The sequence below is a fragment of the Equus asinus genome, chromosome 17, assembly GCF_041296235.1.
Source record: "Equus asinus isolate D_3611 breed Donkey chromosome 17, EquAss-T2T_v2, whole genome shotgun sequence".
NCBI lineage: Eukaryota > Metazoa > Chordata > Mammalia > Perissodactyla > Equidae > Equus > Equus asinus.
In genome coordinates, this window is record NC_091806.1 from 32,868,146 (window position 1) to 32,885,437 (window position 17,292).

At 38.9% G+C, this 17,292-nt stretch overlaps 2 protein-coding genes and 1 long non-coding RNA gene across 6 annotated transcripts in view; 2 read left to right on the forward strand and 1 right to left on the reverse strand.

The window, feature by feature from the left end:
* Positions 1 to 12,174, reverse strand: part of LPXN (leupaxin) — a 37,794-nt gene extending 25,620 nt beyond the window's left edge. Inside the window, exons 1-2 of one of the 3 annotated variants that reach the window (XM_014827204.3) lie at positions 12,062 to 12,174; positions 3,258 to 3,415 (exon numbers count right to left, since the gene is read on the reverse strand). In XM_014827204.3, the coding sequence (XP_014682690.1) occupies positions 3,258 to 3,415; positions 12,062 to 12,101 (198 nt within the window). In that variant the 5' untranslated portion in view covers positions 12,102 to 12,174. Of the gene's footprint in view, positions 1 to 3,257; positions 3,416 to 8,181; positions 8,319 to 10,424; positions 10,548 to 12,061 lie in introns of those variants that run through there. The other 2 variants (XM_044750494.2, XM_014827205.3) reach the window with 2 other exon arrangements.
* Positions 8,219 to 10,170, forward strand: LOC139040783 (uncharacterized). The gene is made up of 3 exons (XR_011495092.1): positions 8,219 to 8,356; positions 9,297 to 9,669; positions 9,980 to 10,170. It is a non-coding gene; the product is annotated as an uncharacterized lncRNA (long non-coding RNA).
* ZFP91 (ZFP91 zinc finger protein, atypical E3 ubiquitin ligase) overlaps positions 10,947 to 17,292 on the forward strand; it is a 37,314-nt gene continuing 30,968 nt past the window's right edge. The window contains exons 1-2 of one of the 2 annotated variants that reach the window (XM_014827202.3): positions 10,947 to 11,787; positions 17,025 to 17,053. In XM_014827202.3, the coding sequence (XP_014682688.3) occupies positions 11,441 to 11,787; positions 17,025 to 17,053 (376 nt within the window). In that variant the 5' untranslated portion in view covers positions 10,947 to 11,440. The remainder of the gene's footprint in view (positions 11,788 to 17,024; positions 17,054 to 17,292) is intronic. The other variant, XM_014827203.3, reaches the window with a different exon arrangement.

The following is a 17,292-nucleotide window of genomic DNA, read 5'->3' on the forward strand; positions in this document are numbered from 1 at the left end:
CCCCAGCTTTTGCAGGGAGAAATGTGAGCTGCTTCCTTTTTGCAAGCTTTGTTTCACATAATTGCAACTTGCTAAAAGCTTCAAAAGCCGAGTTCTCATGTTTCATTCATTGAATAATCTGATTAAACATTTCTAACTGATTTTGCACATAATGTGACCTAAATTTAGGTTGCTTTACAAAGTGATTTTTTCAAAGGCTCAGGCTTTTCTAAACTCCAGCTGATGACAGGCAATACAGAGAGAAAATATACGCAGCCATGCTGAAATATTTTTAGATTCAACATCAGCTTCAGTTACAAAAGTTTAGGAGATGAGTTACATCTGATTGTGTGTGTATATATATGTTATGTATATGTGTGCGATACATAGGTATATATACATAATATTTGTAAATTTTGACAATTGTAGTTTCCATTTTGATTGGTAGAACACTGCAACTTGTTTGGAGGCAGTCATGAATTTTGTGCACATCACAACCAATTCAAAGTATATTTTTGCTCCATAGGTTTTTAAGTTTGTAAGTTTTTACCGCAATGCTGTGCTCCACCAAAATTTGTATTCGTATTATCACCCCCAAAGAACATTTTATCTTCATTGTTGAACATTTCAACTAAATTTACAAAGGCATTAAAAATGCCAGATGTTTCATTTTCAACAGAAAAATGAACTTCTAACTACTTTTTTTGACACTTTGAACTGGATGAAAAAATTAAACCATTTTGCAATTAACAAATTTTCTAACATAGGCCTCTGATATCAATCTGACATTATTTGATGGTTTGCAAAAGAGATCAACTCATTAATTCTCACCAGCTCACTTTACTTACAATCACAAGAAAACTTGAAACTGAAAATGAGTAAAATTAATTTACTTGATATAAACTGAAAGGTGTGCTTCACAATGACATATAAACACACCTCCTGCAGCTGCACATGTTGAATTGTCATCTTCAGGCACATTCTTCTTAAATTAAATATTAACTTTTGAAGAAGATAATGCTTCTTCACCATATTTGTGTCTTCTGGTTTTGAAAGAAACAGTGATATCTCTTTTGTCCCCATGACAGACAGTAAATGTTAACAAATATTTTGTGCAAACTACACATTTGTCATCAACTTTCTTAAGAAAATTAAACATGCAATTTGGGTTTTGGTTTCGGTTTGAGCCAAATGCTGCTAAATGTGTTTATTCCAAAATTAAAAAGCATTACTAAATAATAAATAGTTCTAGCATTACACATACAATTAACGACAAAAATGCTTTAACAAGAACATTTAGATTACACTACTCTATGGCAAGACTGCTTAGCCTCTATTTCCTACATATAATTTGTACAACATTAAGCTACAATTTCCCATTATTTCTTTCTGACCCAGAGGACGTTCCATGCATCTCACAGGCCACCACACGGACCACAGCAAGGCATGAGCAAAGGTATAGCAAGTGGCCACAAGGGGAAAAAGCCTCAAAATCTTTCCTGCCACAACCTAGGACCAGAGTTAGCTGTTCCTGACTGCTGTGCTTGACCTCAGCTTTCACAGCCAGCACCCTGCATATTATCCTTGAAAGGGTGCTATCAGTTAGGTTTTGTCTGAACTAGATCAGGAAAACAGAGACAAGTTATCATTAGTCATCTTTTGGATTTAGCCATAATGAAATAAGAACTCTGTTCACTGCATGTGTGTTTTATATGCTACTAGATGAGACCATGAAAGAAGCCAGAAGAACCAAATGGAGGTCTATTAACCGATGCTGGTTTACTTTAACTCAAACACTAATAAGAAAACTTCATAAATAATAGAAAACCTGGGGTAAAAGGTAAAGCCAATAATAGAATGTCAAGAAAACAAACAAACCTGGGGCTCTTCCAAGTGAAGCAAGATATACGGTTGCCACACAAGGTCAGGGAAAAGATCACGGCTTTTACTCCAAATGAGATGCAAATTCATTGCAGGGCTCTCAGTAAAAGAAGGATATGATCTGATTTAACTCTTATGGGATCATCCTGGCTTCTATTTGGAGAATAAAGCGCAGGGAGGCAGGATAAGGGACCGGTTTGGAGTCTCTGGCTACAATCTAGCAGTGAGAACACACAACAGCTCCCTAGTAGAGAGACAGATGTGCATCCTTAACACTGCATGCATATAGCTGGAGGGAAGAAAAGCTAAAAGAGGAACCTACCCTTGGGCTCCAATTTCAGGTCTGTGCTACTAGTGATTTCATGTAGTGTATAAGCATGAATCAGAACATCATAGTTCAAAACTCACAGATACAAACAGCATCTACTTAATTCCTCTTACACTAATTCCATTCTCATCAAACAACTTTCTAATTATAAAGTAGATACACATAGACTTATCTATAGGAAATGAATACATATATTAGCAAATACTAGTATCTGTTCTATGTGATAGTTTTAACTCTAACTAGAAATTAATAAATTGGATTTCTGGATTTTTTTATACACCATCTCTTATGAGATGTTTGTTTGTTCCCTTGAGCTTCATCATCTCTGGATATTCTAATAATTGAATTTTCTAATATATATAGCAGCAAGTAAGACCTGGGAAGTGGTGACCCTAAAAAGTCACCCTAAGAACACTTGTCTGAGCTGCCACCTGGACTTGCAGGTGATTTCTGGCCTGATCAAGTGCTATTCCAGACAAACTGCAGCATGCATCTCTGATGCCCTAACAGTAATATCAGAATATCCCAAATGAATTAGGGAATAGTCTCTGTTATCATGCCCTCACCAGAAAAAAGTCAGTTCTCAAAGGCTTATTCTTTTATAATGAGTTTCTCAACTTTCCTCCTCTTTCCAAAAACAAAGACCTTTAAGTTATCATTGAGGGGGGTCCACCCCATGGCCGAGTGGTTAAGTTCACGCACTCTGCTTCGGTGGCCCAGGGTCTCACTGGTTCGGATCCAGGGCGCGGACATGGCACTGCTCGTCAGGCCATGTTGAGGCAGCATCCCACATAGCACAACTAGAAGGACCCAGAACTAAAATATACAACTATGTACTGGGGGGATTTGGGGAGAAAAAGCAAAAAAATAAATAAATAAAAGAAGATTGGCAACAGTTGTTAGCTCAGGTGCCAATCTTTAAGAAAAAACAAGTTATCATTGAGGGATTTTTTTTCTCTTTCCTGGATATATGATTCTCCTTTCACATCATTTTATGTGAGATACAATTAATTTTCAGAAATGCACTCGAACATCTATATTCAAGGTATTCCAATAAATGAAAAGTTACCCGCAAGGGACTTGTGTCATCCTGAACAGAAAGGATCTTTGATGCCTCCTCAAGGTTACTCTCCTTTCTGGAATGCTGATCCAGGGGAAGAGGAGCTGGACTGGAACATTCATGACTGTCCTGGAGGGTGGAGCGTTCCAGTTCCTCTAATAAGGCATCTATATTAAAAGACATAAGAGAATCATAATATAGGATATGGAAGTCATCTGGAATAATTATCCCCTTAAATATCCCCACTCTGCCTCCATACATTTCCCTCTTCTCTTGGGTTAAGGCTATTTTCAAACATCTTCCTCTTACTTCTTATTTCACTTCAAGAATGTGGTTTATTCTACCAGGACATGTTTAATGCTTCCACCTACTGTATCCTCTTTCTTATTTCCTATAATGGCATTGAATTTCATAGTCTCACTCTATAATTTGACTTCTTACATTGCAGGGCATTAATTTTTATCATTCATTGAGATCTCCAATTAGAAAAAAGTAAATCCTACATATTTTTCCTATGAGAAAAACATAAGCAATTATATTAGTTTTTCAAAATACACCAGGACAGTAACATGTATTCTTAACTCTGATGATTTTTTTCTTAGCCTAAGCACAGAACAAAATTCTCAAAACAAAATGTGTATAAATACTCTGTCTTTTAGGGTGTGGGAAAAAAGGTATTGAGGATAAAACAGATATTACAAAATCAAGCAAGAAGCTGCAATACAAACAGTTGAGATTTGTTTCTCTTGTAATCTTTTTGGGAAAAATCAATGGACTTTACAAGTATTACACATTTACCTTTCTGTTATGATGAAAATAATAATAATAATAAAAATTAACATGACAGGCACTGTGCTCAGGAGTTTATATATTTCATTTAGTCATCCTAATGCTTTGATTTAGGCGATATTATTGCCCTTATTTTATAGATCAAGAAAGAGACAAATAACTTGTTTAAAGTCACATTGCTACTTAGTGCAGAACCTGGCTGTCTGATCCTGGGGTACATGATCCCTAGTCCCTGCACTAACTTCAAGTTTGAAATTCCAGTCCCCATTCCCATGTGGATTCTCTGGGTCATCTAGGCATGACATGCTCTTCTCTGAAGCCACCTCCTCACCTACATAATGAAGCAACTGTATTACAACAGTATTTTTCAAATTGGTGGACCTGTAGAGGATTTTTTACCAGGGGTTGCAGTTTTTAAAAGTTTGCAAAATACTGGAAGATATTATTTCTAAGGATCTGCCTAGCTCTGAAGTTCTCAGAAGATGAAAATGAACTTTGCAGGTCATTAAAAAAGCTTTTTCATTTATTTCAGGTGTTGGGGCATTTCTTAACCACATAAGAAAAGGGCTAATCATTTCTTAAGAATGAAATCTTCTACAGATCTTTCTCAATCACCCATCTCACAAAAACAGTGAATTTTATGTACCATTTTAGAGATAAGCAAACTGAGCTAAACTCTTCAGGTCAAATTGCCCTTCAACAATGATGAAATCCGGCCTATGTGACAACATGGATGGACCTTGAGGGTATTATGCTAAGCGAAATAAGTCAGAGGGAGAAAGTCAAATACCGTATGATCTCACTCATAAGCAGGATATAAAAACAAAGACAAACAAATACCTAGCAACAGAGATTGGATTGGTGGTTACCAGAGGGGAAGTGGGGAGGGAGGAGGGCAAAGAGGTGATTAGGCACAAACATGTGGTGATGGATTGTAAGTAGTCTTTGGGTGGTGAACATGAGGTAATCTACACAGGATTTGAAATATGTTACAATGTACACCTGAAAGTTATATAATGTTATAATCCAATGTTACTGCAATAAAAAAATAAAGATTGGCACCTGAGCTAAAAAAGAAACAAAAAGAAACCAAAAATTACCCTTCAACAAATAAATTGTAACGGAAAAAAAGAGATGGAGGGGGAATTCACAGATCAAAAGAGACTTGAGAGACATAACTAATTTCAATGTATGAACGTTAACTAAATAAACAAAAAGAAACAATCGGGAATGTTAAACACTGACTGGGTATGCAAGCATACTGAGTACTGTTAATTTATTGTAGATGTGATAAGGATATTTGATAATATTAAGTAATTTAAAATTACTTTAATTTTTAAAAAGTAAGTAAAATTAACATTTTAGGTGTGATAATGGTATTTCATGAAATTAAAGAATTATTATTAAGGACTTTGTGAGTGATAATGTTATTATGGGTTTTCGTGTGTATACATATGTATATGTATATGTATATACGTGTTTAAGAGATCATGCTGAGATATTTACAGATGAAATGATACAACGTCTGAAATTGCTTTAAAGTAATCCAAGAGTGGAAGGAATGAATGAGTGTATAAATGAAATAAGATTGGCCAAGAGTTGATGATTGTTTAAGCTGGTTGATGGATACATCAGATTTCTTTAAACTATTTTCTTTACTTTTGTGCATTTTTAAATTCTCTGTAACAAAATGTTTTTAAAAAGAAGAGAAAAGAAAAGAAAAATAAAACTAAGGTAGAATTAGAAAGTAAAATTTTTTTTTTCAGGACTTTACTAGTCAGACTGAATTCCAAATTTCTGATTTCCAAATTTTTATTCTGTATCCCTCTATTAAGATATAGCCCTTTTCTTTTCTATTTTCTAAGCTTTGTTCCAAGTAGAAGTCATGAATCCTCTTAGATTCAAAATAAAAAGACGCTTACAATAAAGATTAAGGGAAGAGGAGACCCTCTATAAGAGAAGTAAACCATACCACGAAGAGGAGAAGGTTACCCTCAGAAGCACCAGCTAACCAAAGTTGCTGAAACTCTCTCTTCTGGGTCATAAGTTAACAGGCCTTTCTCTTCCTGTTTCCTACGAGGGCACATATCACCAACATCCCAAGATTATTTTGCCTTTTGCAAGATTCTGTAATTTGAAGATGACTAATTTCAGTATGACAAACATGGGATTACTGGTGGTGGAGTGTATTATACTGAAAACTCTACGGTCCGTCTCTATAGCCCTTCATCTGGAGAAATCAAATAATATCAACGTTAACATGAAAGGAGTAAAGTGACATCTCTTCGGGGTCTCACTGGATTGTGATGATTTCATTCAGAGCCAGAGTCTTCTCCTGGTTCCCCTTTATCTAGCATCCTCATATAATGAGGATTTTGATAAAGCTGTCTGGGTGGATCTGAACTACTCATCTTGGAGGAAGTATTGCAGAGAGGAAATATTGGCCCGCCTGTTCTGACCTGTTCTCCATGCTATTTCTGTGCAAGGTGGAAGACCCACCCTAAGTCTTTTGGGTAGTAACTGGGCTGATGACAATTTGAAGAAGCAGTTGGAGTTTAACCACCTGGATAATGTACAGGAATGTTACCTTCCAGGCTGCTTGGTATTTTCTGGACCAAATTTCTCTATGATTCATCCTGCTCAGGAAATGCAAAACTGTGCAAATCTATTATTTTGTAATTATCTGGGTTATTCTGTTGGCTGGAACACCTAAGCCAACAAACTTCTAAAACTGGAGAGCATCTTGTAGCTGAATCAGTTTTGGTGTCAGGTGCTCCAGAGAGTGATGTAGAACAAGTTATTTTGTTTTTCTTAGTTTTCTCATGTGAAAAATAAAGGCGGGGGGATAATACCTATTTCAGAGGTTGCTTTGGACGCTAAAATGATTAATGTATGTAAAAATGTCTAATTTTAGCGTAAGTCATTGAATAAGTATTAATTTCCTTTTGAATTACTTTCAGGAAAGCCATTAGGTATCCCTATAATAAAAAACCAGAGCTGGACTCCAGTGGAACTAAGGCAAAAGTGTGAATTTCCCTATCCCTCACACAGCACAAGAATTTGGATTCCACACCAAGCCCAAAATATATTCTACCCCAAGTATCAAAATGGACTTTACTTACAACCAATTCAACACCATCTTTTCATCATCAAAATCCCTTCCCTCCTGTAATTTGCCTTTCCTCCTCCCTCTACCTCTCCAGCTCTCAAATCACAGTTCAAATTTTTTTTTTAAAGACAATGTGCAAGAGATGTTTTTGTTGTCGTTGTTTGCACTTTTGACATACCCCAAACATACAAAAACTCACAACACTGCGGAATTAATAACACTTGGAAATTGGGTAAAGGTTAGTGACTCAGTGCTAGTAAGGCTGCCAGCAACAAAAGTTTGCAAAGGATATGGAATGAGTTTCAAGAATGACAAAGATTACATTACTCCAAAGGTTTGAAATGAGGAATTTCTCTGAGCAATGTGGCCAATAGTTTCACTGCTAGTTTTAATTGCTTTGGAGTGGAAGGAGCTATCATATTCACAGGCCATAGTAATCTGTTCTTTCAGAACTCCTTTGAATAAATGCTTAGCAACAGAATCCCCGGAGTTACAGTGCTATGTCTTCTTGATTTAATACTAAACCATGGAACAAATGAAACCACCCTGGCCTTTCTCCAACCTTTGCGGATCTCACATTCTTATACTTCTATTTCTCCTCATAACACCCTTTATCTCCCTCCCTTTTCTTTCTTTTGAAAGAAAGAAAACTAAATGCAAATTGCATTTCTGCAGTTGCCAACTGTGTGAACATCCTATGATCTCCAGTAGCCCCAAAAGGGCAAAATGCCCATAACAAAATGGCAATTTCAATCACAATTCAGTCGAAAAGTATTTGTGCAGAGTTTACTCTGAGGTTAGCACCTAAATTCTTTGCCTACATTCTGCCACTGAAAACAGTGAACCCATAGTTCCCCAAAACAATCATAGTTCCTCATGCTTCACTCTTGGTTGGGCTGAGGTCAGGAGAGAAGTGAAAATATACTCTTCCAGCACTACCCTCCAGCTGACTAGAAGTCCACCCCACCACACATGAAGATGGCAGCCAAGACTTCATTCCCTCCAAGTTTCTCCTCCAAGAAGGTCCTCACTCACCCAACTCTTCCATTGTCACACGTCCAAGATGCTCTGGTGCCACAGGTTGTGAGGAACTGCTTTGGCATGTGCCGGAGAAGAGGACCACAAAGGAACTGAATGAGACAGCGTGAAGCAGCCTCTATAACCCTTTTTGGTTCCTGTATTTGCTTAGCACTTCCTCTCTTTTGATTTGGTGAGTTTTTTCTTTTTTTTTTCTTTTTTGTCGGTCAGAGTTTTAAAAATGGGACTGAAATGAAAAGGTGGGTAGGAAGATTTGAGTTCTGGTAGTGCATTGGCCAGGGTGATAAAGATTCAAAATTAATTTTGAAAAATTTGAACACCTACTATGTGCTAGGATTCATCTCGAATTCATGGAAATGGCATATTTGTACTTGCGTTTTTTCCCAATATGGGTATACCACTGTGACTGGGCATCAGGGAACCTACTTTTTTTTTTTTTTCTGTAAAGCTTGTAAACTGCGGAGGCATAGCTTCCTTCATAGTTAACCAGCACCCAATTCATTTGGCTGTCTTTATTTCTTGAAGACATGCTTACCTGTTTCCTAAATAGATTGCAGATACATTAAAGGCAGGGCAGAGGCATATTCATGTTTGGGTTCTCAGGACCTGAGTTATTTCAGTGGTCCAAAATGCAAACAACTATAGGGGTCATTAAGAATGAAACCAGAAGATTTAAGACACCAGGTGCTAAACTGCAGACATCTCAATTAAGCATAATTCTGCCTAGTTACATTGCCTTACATTAGCTTCTCTGAAAAGTGACACTGAGGTTAGCTTTCAACTTTTTTACTGCTATGATTTTACTCATTTTGAATGAAACAGAACATTTACAAAAGGCCTACCATGAGAAGGTAGTATGTAAAGAACTATAATTATGGCCCTGTGAAATAGATATTATCCCCATTGTTACCAGTGGTGAAATAGACTCAACAGAAAACTGCTAAAATTAATAGAGTTAGCAGGTAGCTTTGCTACTTACTATAATCCAAATTTAACTTCAAATCCTGTGATCTTTCCTCTACAACACAGTAGTCTTTTTTAGGTTGATCTAAAGGAATCATTCATTCTCCATCCCATTGTGACTCTTAAGACCTTTTTCTTTTTTTTTTTAGTGGAAAAGAGAATCCACTCTGCATTACTCTGAGCAACCATTGGATGTCAGTGCTGTTCCAAAAGTCTGCTCACTGCAAAGATCGGTTTGAAAAAATCCCCATGCACAGGATGCCAGACAGTTTTAACTAGTGAAAAGCCATTAGCCTTGTGAAAGTGCGCAATACTCAATAGACATATAAAACATTTGCCGAATCTGAAGTGTAACTGAGCCAAAATACTAAAAGGAAAAATGCACTTCAGCACATCGCTTGCAAATATTGGACTCCATCTGCAGTTTAACAGAATGATTGTAAAATTTAGAATTGGACCCCCAAATCTTGTTTCCATCCCTTTCTTTTGGGACTTTAATCCTGGATGCTTTATTTTCAAGCGGTAAGAACCATTCCTGCAAATTGCTCCTTGATTATGATGGATGAAAGGAAAAAAGGAAGGAATGAGAGAGGCCCACTGCCATCGCCAAATGCAACTTGGAGATGAGCAAATGGAAACTCCCGTTTGACATATTAGAACAATTTATTTGCACACGCCAGTAAACAGCAACGTAATTTCTGACAAAGCTGCTATTCTGACTTTGCTTCCTGTGCAGCAGAAACATTTAAAAACCGCAGAGGCAGGTGGCTCCGGGGTGGGGAGCATAAGAGTCACGCGAGTCACGCTAACAACCCTTCACTCTTCCTTCCAGCCCAGGGACCACCGCCAAGTCAAGCAGCCGATTCCAGCTCCTTGGCCCCGACAAAGTCTAGTAACAAAGCAACTCTACAATTCTTTCTTAACTTTTATTAAGAATCAAACGAGTGGTGCGACTTGTGCTACGCCCCCCAGGACCCGACGGAACCAGATTCAGTCCCTGACCTCCAGGGACTCACAGGTTGGTGGATCAGACACAGGATGACGAGACGAATATTGCAGACACGAACGCTAACGGGTCCCAAAAGAGGTGCCACCTAACCAAACCAAGGTAAGGGCTGTTACGTGGCTACCCTACAAAAGCTTCGCTAACACCAACTGAAAAAGTAGACAAAACCATCGCAGGCAAATAACACAAGCAACTGGCTCAACATTTGTGCCCAAATGTTGCGTCGCGGCCTAACCCGGAACCACTTCCTCCCTGAAAAAGTTAAACTCACACTGCGCAAAGAGTAAACTACCATTCCCATCCTGCATCAGTCAATAGCTCCCAACATCCTCTTCGCCTCTGGTTTCCAATCTTTTTTCCTCCTGAATTATAAAATAAATAGGACTTCATCACCCAGCATGCCTTTGGGCAAGTTAACCATGCGCCTGCGCCAACAGGCGGGTCCTTCTTGCCCTCACGACCCCGCCTCTGTTCTGCCGCCGCCATTTTTTCAGAGACTTTCATCCGGCAGCCGACGGGGCTTTTTTTCTTAAAGGAGAAGCGACAGCTCAAAAAATTTTCCCCTTCTCCCCGCAAGACCTGGCGGCGTTGGGGACAGAAAGGCCACAGACAGGAAAGTGGGATCGGGGTACAGGCAGAAGAACGCCGAGGCTACTTCCGCGGCTTAAGGAAGAAGGATAGAGCCCTTGTGGCATTAGCGGCTCCTTAGGGAGGCAGGTGCGCGCGCAGCCTGGCCAGGGTGCGCGCGAGGCGGGGAAAGAGGTGCGTTTTCTTCCCACCAACCTCCTCGCGAGACCTGCCCCTCCCACTGCCCCTAGCGCACGTTGAGCTCCGGAGGGGGGATAAAAGGTGACTTTGGGATTGTCGCGAGACACAGCCGTTTAACGGTGAGAACGGGTGCGCGGGGAAGAAAACCTCGCGCGCTCCCTTGTAGCCGTTTCCTGATTGGCTGAAGGAAGGTGTGGGGGAGGGAACCCAGTACGCTGCTGCGTGAGAGACCGTGAGGGGTGGGGCGAAGAAGCTGTTCCCCTTCTCCGATTGGTCCGCTGAGCGTCTGTGTAGGGCGCGCGCGCGCGCGCGCGCCGCCAGCCGTAGCGGGCCCTGAGTGGCAGGGGGCGGGGGGGGTGCCCTCGGAGCCGGGAGGAGGGGAGGGGGGAAAGAGGAGCGCAGAGTGAGAGTGAGCCGGACGCTCCGGGAGGCGAGGGGGGCGGGGGGAGCAGCGTCGCGGCCGCCGCCGCCTCCGCCTCCGCCGCCTGGGATAAGGGGGTGGGGGACGGAAGAGTCCCGATGCCGGGGGAGACGGAAGAGCCGAGACCCCCGGAGCAGCAGGACCAGGAAGGGGGAGAGGCGGCGGCGGCCAAGGCGGCTCCGGAGGAGCCCCAACAACAGCCCCCTGAGGCGGCGGCGACGGCGCCTGCGGGGACCACTAGCAGCCGCGTGCTAAGGGGAGGTCGGGACCGGGGCCGGGCCGCTGCGGCCGCGGCCGCCGCCGCCGTGTCCCGTCGGAGGAAGGCCGAGTATCCCCGCCGGCGGAGGAGCAGCCCCAGCGCCAGGCCTTCCGACGCCCCCGGGCAGCAGTCCCAGGCCGCGAAGCCCCCGTCTCCAGCTCAGGGCAAGAAGAGTCCGCGACTCCTGTGAGTAACGCAGTCTTTCAGGCGGTGGTAAAGACCCCCCTCTGCCCGCACGCAACCCTCTCGGCTGCCGTAGCGCCCACTCCACGTGACATCCTGCCCGCTCTGCCCCCTGCTGGCTTGCACGCCAGATGTCACTCCGCTCCGGTTAGCTGTCTTATCGCGCCTGTCCAGCCTTGTGTCCTCCGCGCCCCTGCCCTCTGCCCTTCGGGCCGCCTCCCCACCCCGTGAAGTTGTCCTTTGCTGGATACACCTCTTCTGCTCCCTAGTGACCCACCTCTTCCCTGTCGCCGCAGGCTTCTCCCGCACTCTGGCATCTGCACTCCCTTTGTCAGCCTATCCTTTCCCTCTTAAGGCGGCTCTCCAGTATTACATCACATCCCCTTTAGGAAATCAACAGCATGATCTTAGCCTTCGAAAGTGTGTCCCCCTCCTTCCCACTAATTAGTTCAAAAGCCAGTTGTATTAGTGTTTTCATGTAGCTTTTTTCACTCTACTTAATTTTCACATCATTTTTCACTCGTTTTAAAAATCTAGTATTTACCAGTAGGGTAAAAGCGTGGTTCTACCAGTTTTGTTAAATGTAGAGTCTTTCATATAACAAGATTAGGTGTATATTTTTAACTTCTTGTTTTGCAAAGTGGCATAGTTTTGTTTTTGCATGTTTTAATATAGAAACTTCACTTTTAAAAATTAGACTAATCTGAAAGGAATTACTTTATTACCTGCAGATAATAGAGGAACCAGGAACATAAATATTTTAACTTGTTTATTAAAATGTTTATTGAAAATACTGAAGCACACGTGCTTGTAAACTCTAGAAATTAATCTCATTAGCCGTTGATTTCTTGACTGAAAACGTCATTTGTGTCTTTTGACTTTCAAGTGAAAAAAATTAGTGAAAGCAGAGAAAAGAAGGTGGCGGGGCGATCAGCTTCCCTCCCCACCAAAGATTTGGCTTGTACCAGACCTAGTAGATTTAAAATTTGAAACAACCTATTCTAAAATTGTTAAGTCTGTGACCTTGGCATGCTTGCCTTAGAAGCCTCTCAGAGAGAAATACAATTAGAAGGTGTCATGTTATGATATTAGATGTGCTTTCAAATTTTTGAATGTTAACATAAGGGGACTGTGTAAACTACAGTTCTGTGGACAACAAAAATCTGTACTTATAAATGATAGTTATAATTAGGATTCTAATTGCTGTAGATAAATTTTATGGTCATAAAAATTTTAAGCTTCTATATTTAAATTCATAAATTTGAAAAGATATATCATTAGCCTTATTCGGATATAAATTCCCTGGACAAACTTCTCAAACTGTCAGTGCCTCAGTTTCCTCGTATCTGTAAGATGTTAATCCCTGTAAGATGTGCTTGTGAGAATTAAGTACAGCATGTGAAGCACTTAACACAAAGCCTGATATATAGAAAATATTAAAAGTTATTGTTTTGAGGGCCAGCCCTATGGCCGGGTGGTTAAGTTCACACGCTCTGCTTCAGCGACCTGGAGTTGGCAGGTTGGGATCCTGAGTGCAGACCTACACACCGTTTATCATGCCATGCTGTGGCAGGTGTCCCACATATAAAGTAGAGGAAGATGGGCACAGATGTTAGCTCAGGGCGATTCTTACTCAGTAAAAAGAGGAGGACAGGCAGTGGATGTTAGTTCAGGGCTAATCTTCCTCAAAAAAAAAAAGTTACTGTTTTGAGTAGTGGTGGCATGATAGAGGTATAAGTGGTGTGTAGTGCTGTTTTTCATCTAAGTTCTGCAAAATTTGATATTTTTTCTGTTTTTAAATATTTTTTCTACTGCTTCGCATAGGAAGGTTAATAACTTAAAATATTTGACCCATTTGAGAGTTAAATATACCTATGTCTCCTTGCCACATTTCCCTCCCACTGTTCCACCAGTTTTACTTATATAAATGATCTCTGAAGATAATTATACCAAGAGTAGTAGTTTTACCTGCTGTCATGCTTTATTTTTTCCCTACCTCTTGACAAAAAAGTACTAATGAGCCTTTTACTTCTACAATATAAGTAATAGAACAGTTGAACTTGGATGAAGATGACAATTAAATCCCTTCAGTTTTTTCTACACAAAATTCCTTGTGGAGAGGAAGGAATTGTTTTGGTTCTCAGTGTCCCTCCCTCTCTCATCCAGGATCATAAAAGACTGTACAGTAGTATTTTTTTACCTTCTTTTAGCCTCAGAACTCTCTCTTGATTAGGTGTTTTAAATTATGCAGTTTTGAGTGGATTGTTAAAATAAATTTTTGTCATAATAATTTTTTGGTACACATTTTCAGTTTACCGCAAGTCCTGGAAATAAAGGAGGCCTAAAGCATTTCAGCTCAGTAAACTTGATTGAGTGGTAGCTGGGCCTGATACTGTGCTGAGTTGGGCTTTATAAAGATAAATGAGACGTGAACTTCAAGGACCTTGCAGTATAAGGGGAAGATACACTGATTAGTGGAGATTTGTCAGACAGTGTGCATGGCTTATGTATTTTCAGTGATAAAATAAATTTTAAAACTAATTAAGTAGGAAAGTTAATTTAATCCCCTGAGACATTTCAAGAGGTTTTGAGTATCAGTTTACTGAACCTTGGTCAAGTGCCTTCTGACCTTGATTTGTCTCTAGTATTTTCCAAATAACGTTATGATGGTTTTTTAAAAAGGAAGTAAGAGATTTAATCCCTATATTAATTTCTTGTTCTATTCAGGTCCTTTTTCTGTATCTCAGCATTTGCCTGTATAAATTACCAGTAATCAGTTGTTTAACCTACATTTGTTACTCTTGATTGAAGAGACTACAAAGTGTCCAATAGCTTAAAAGATCAATATAGAGATTTGGATTAATTAAAACCTCTTTTCCTATTAGAAGGCAAAATAATATAGTGGGAAAAGCATTGGACTTTAGTCAGAAAGTTTCAGGTCCTGGCTTCACCATATGACCTTGGGCAAGTCACTTCTTTAAATCTGCTTCTTCATCTGTAACTGATAATTTATGATTTGTGAAATGATCTTTGTAGTTAGATGATAGTTATGTTACAGTTTATAAACTTTCGTAAGCTTATAACAACTTTTCCATTTGCATTGAAATGTTTGGAAGTTAAATGAAAAGAGCAGGACATCTTTGTGAAGAGAAATAAAAAAAATTTTCAGTAAATGTGTTTAAGAGAAACGCACAAAGTTAAATGCTGGAATCATTATAAATTAAAACTTACGGGCTAATAGTAAGGAAAGGTAAGCCAAATTTGGAGAAAGGTTATGTATCAGTACTATCTAAGAATTAGGCTCATCGTTTGTCTTATTTTAGCCAATAAACCCCAGAGTTAAGATCCTTAGATTAGTATATAAACATCTTCTTTTGAAATATAATTTTTAAAAAAAATATATATTCCACCAACTTTTTTCTGATTCGTAAGTTAAAACATCCATTCTTTCTACTAATATGCAAACAGTGTAATTGTTAGACTAGGTTAAAATGCAAAAGGATTCTTTTCATTCTACCTTATGATAACTCCTTTGTTTATATGGTGCGTTTCAGAATTTAAAACTTCAATAAATACTTTTTTAAACTTTTAGGTTAGCTGTTGAGTAACCCTGTTGGCCAAAACTGAGTATTCTTAGAAGTACTCCTGCAGGTTCAGATGGATTATAAATGAAGAAAACATATATTTTTCTATTTTGTGATACGTGGAATTCTATTTTTGTTTTATTTTCTTGCTAAAGGTGAAATGGCAGTAAACCTTTAGGTGACACTTTCTTGCTCTTTCCTCTTGTAAGGAAAAGGCGAGGGTCATGGATAGTGAGAATGAAGAGACGGTAATATTCTGAACTGAAAAAACTTTTATGGCTCTATGGAGAATGCTTCAGTACAAGCCTTTAGTATTGTACAAGACTAAAATCCTGAATTTTCTTCCTCTCGTGATCAATATGATAATAGAAACATTGAACCATTCCAGAAGGTTTTTGGAAAGTTTATTGTATAATGTCTCAAAATTTAGCAGTTATTCTGTACTTTCATTTAGAGTTAGAATGATTGCCAGTTATGTTGTGTTAATTGTTAATTGGGACATTGGTAATACAATTTAAAATTATAATACCAAGCTTTTTAAAAAATATGTGGAATAAGAAAATCATAGTTATTGTTTCTAAACATTCTAAACATTCTTTCTAAACATTCTAAACATTCTAAACAGAATTTGGATTACTCCCTGGCTTCTGTATTTGCTCGGATAGTCTTTTGTGACACAAGAGTCTTCATTTGTATTAGGTTTACTTTCAACAGAGGAGAAAACTTTGTACTGCTGAGAGGTATTGTGGGGCACCTTTATGGTAAAGATCCAAGACATGTCAACCATTTGAATTTGGGTTAATAGCTAGAGGGAGATTCATTATACTGTACACAGCAGTTATGTATGATAGAAATTTTCCCAAATTAAAAACATGGGAATAATATTTTTTAAGTCAGTAGTTTATAACGTTAAATTCTTTACTATTGCTAGTTGTGTAGTTGCAAGTTATATTTATTTCTGAAGTCCAGTATTGCCTTTGTAGAAATAGATTTTGACTTGGGTTTAATAAAAGAATAATTTTAGGGTTTTCTTTTAGGTTCATTCAGTTTTTATCATGAAAATTGTGAAATATACACAAAGTAGAGAAAACAGTATAATGAAACCCCAGTATTTGTCACCTAGATTTAACAGTTATGGAGATTTTACTATGCTTGCTACATCTATTCCCTTTGCCCTTCTTCTTCTTTCGGCAGAAGTATTTTAGAGGACATCTCAAACATTATTTCGTTTTACCCCTAGTTACTGCATTTGTGTAAAATAAGGACATTGTATTATATAACCACTTAACATAAAATTAGCAGTATTTTCTTTGTATTAATACATTTTTACAGTTAAAAACAACTATTTGAAATGATACTCTGTGTGCTGTCAGATATGGTAGCTACATGTGGCTGTTTAAATTTACATTAATAAAAATTAAAAATTCAGGTCCTAAATTACATTAGCTATTTCAAGTACTCAGTGGCCACATGCAACTACCGTATAGAACAGTGCAGATAGAGAATATTTTCATCACTGCAGAAAGTTCTGTTGGACAGCATTGCTGTAGGTGCTTTCTGCATCACTCTGGCGATGAACATGAAAGAGATAAATATTTGTGTTTTAGGAAAGTGTATAAGATTGTTTATTTAATATTTGATTCTCATTTCTTTCAGATGCATAGAAAAAGTAACAACTGACAAAGGTAAGACTTGATCATTCTTACCTCTCATGTATGTTACAGATTATCTAATAATCTGATAGAAAATAGAATAGGCTTCAGCCTGATAATTCAAATTGTTCCCATTTAAAAATGACTTTTATTTAGTAAAGAATTACTGGAGTAGATCAAACCTATTTAGATAACAACAGGTTTGGACAATCGGATCATTTTGGCTTTATTTAGAAACCTAATAATGGGAAATCAGATTATTTGATGTCAAT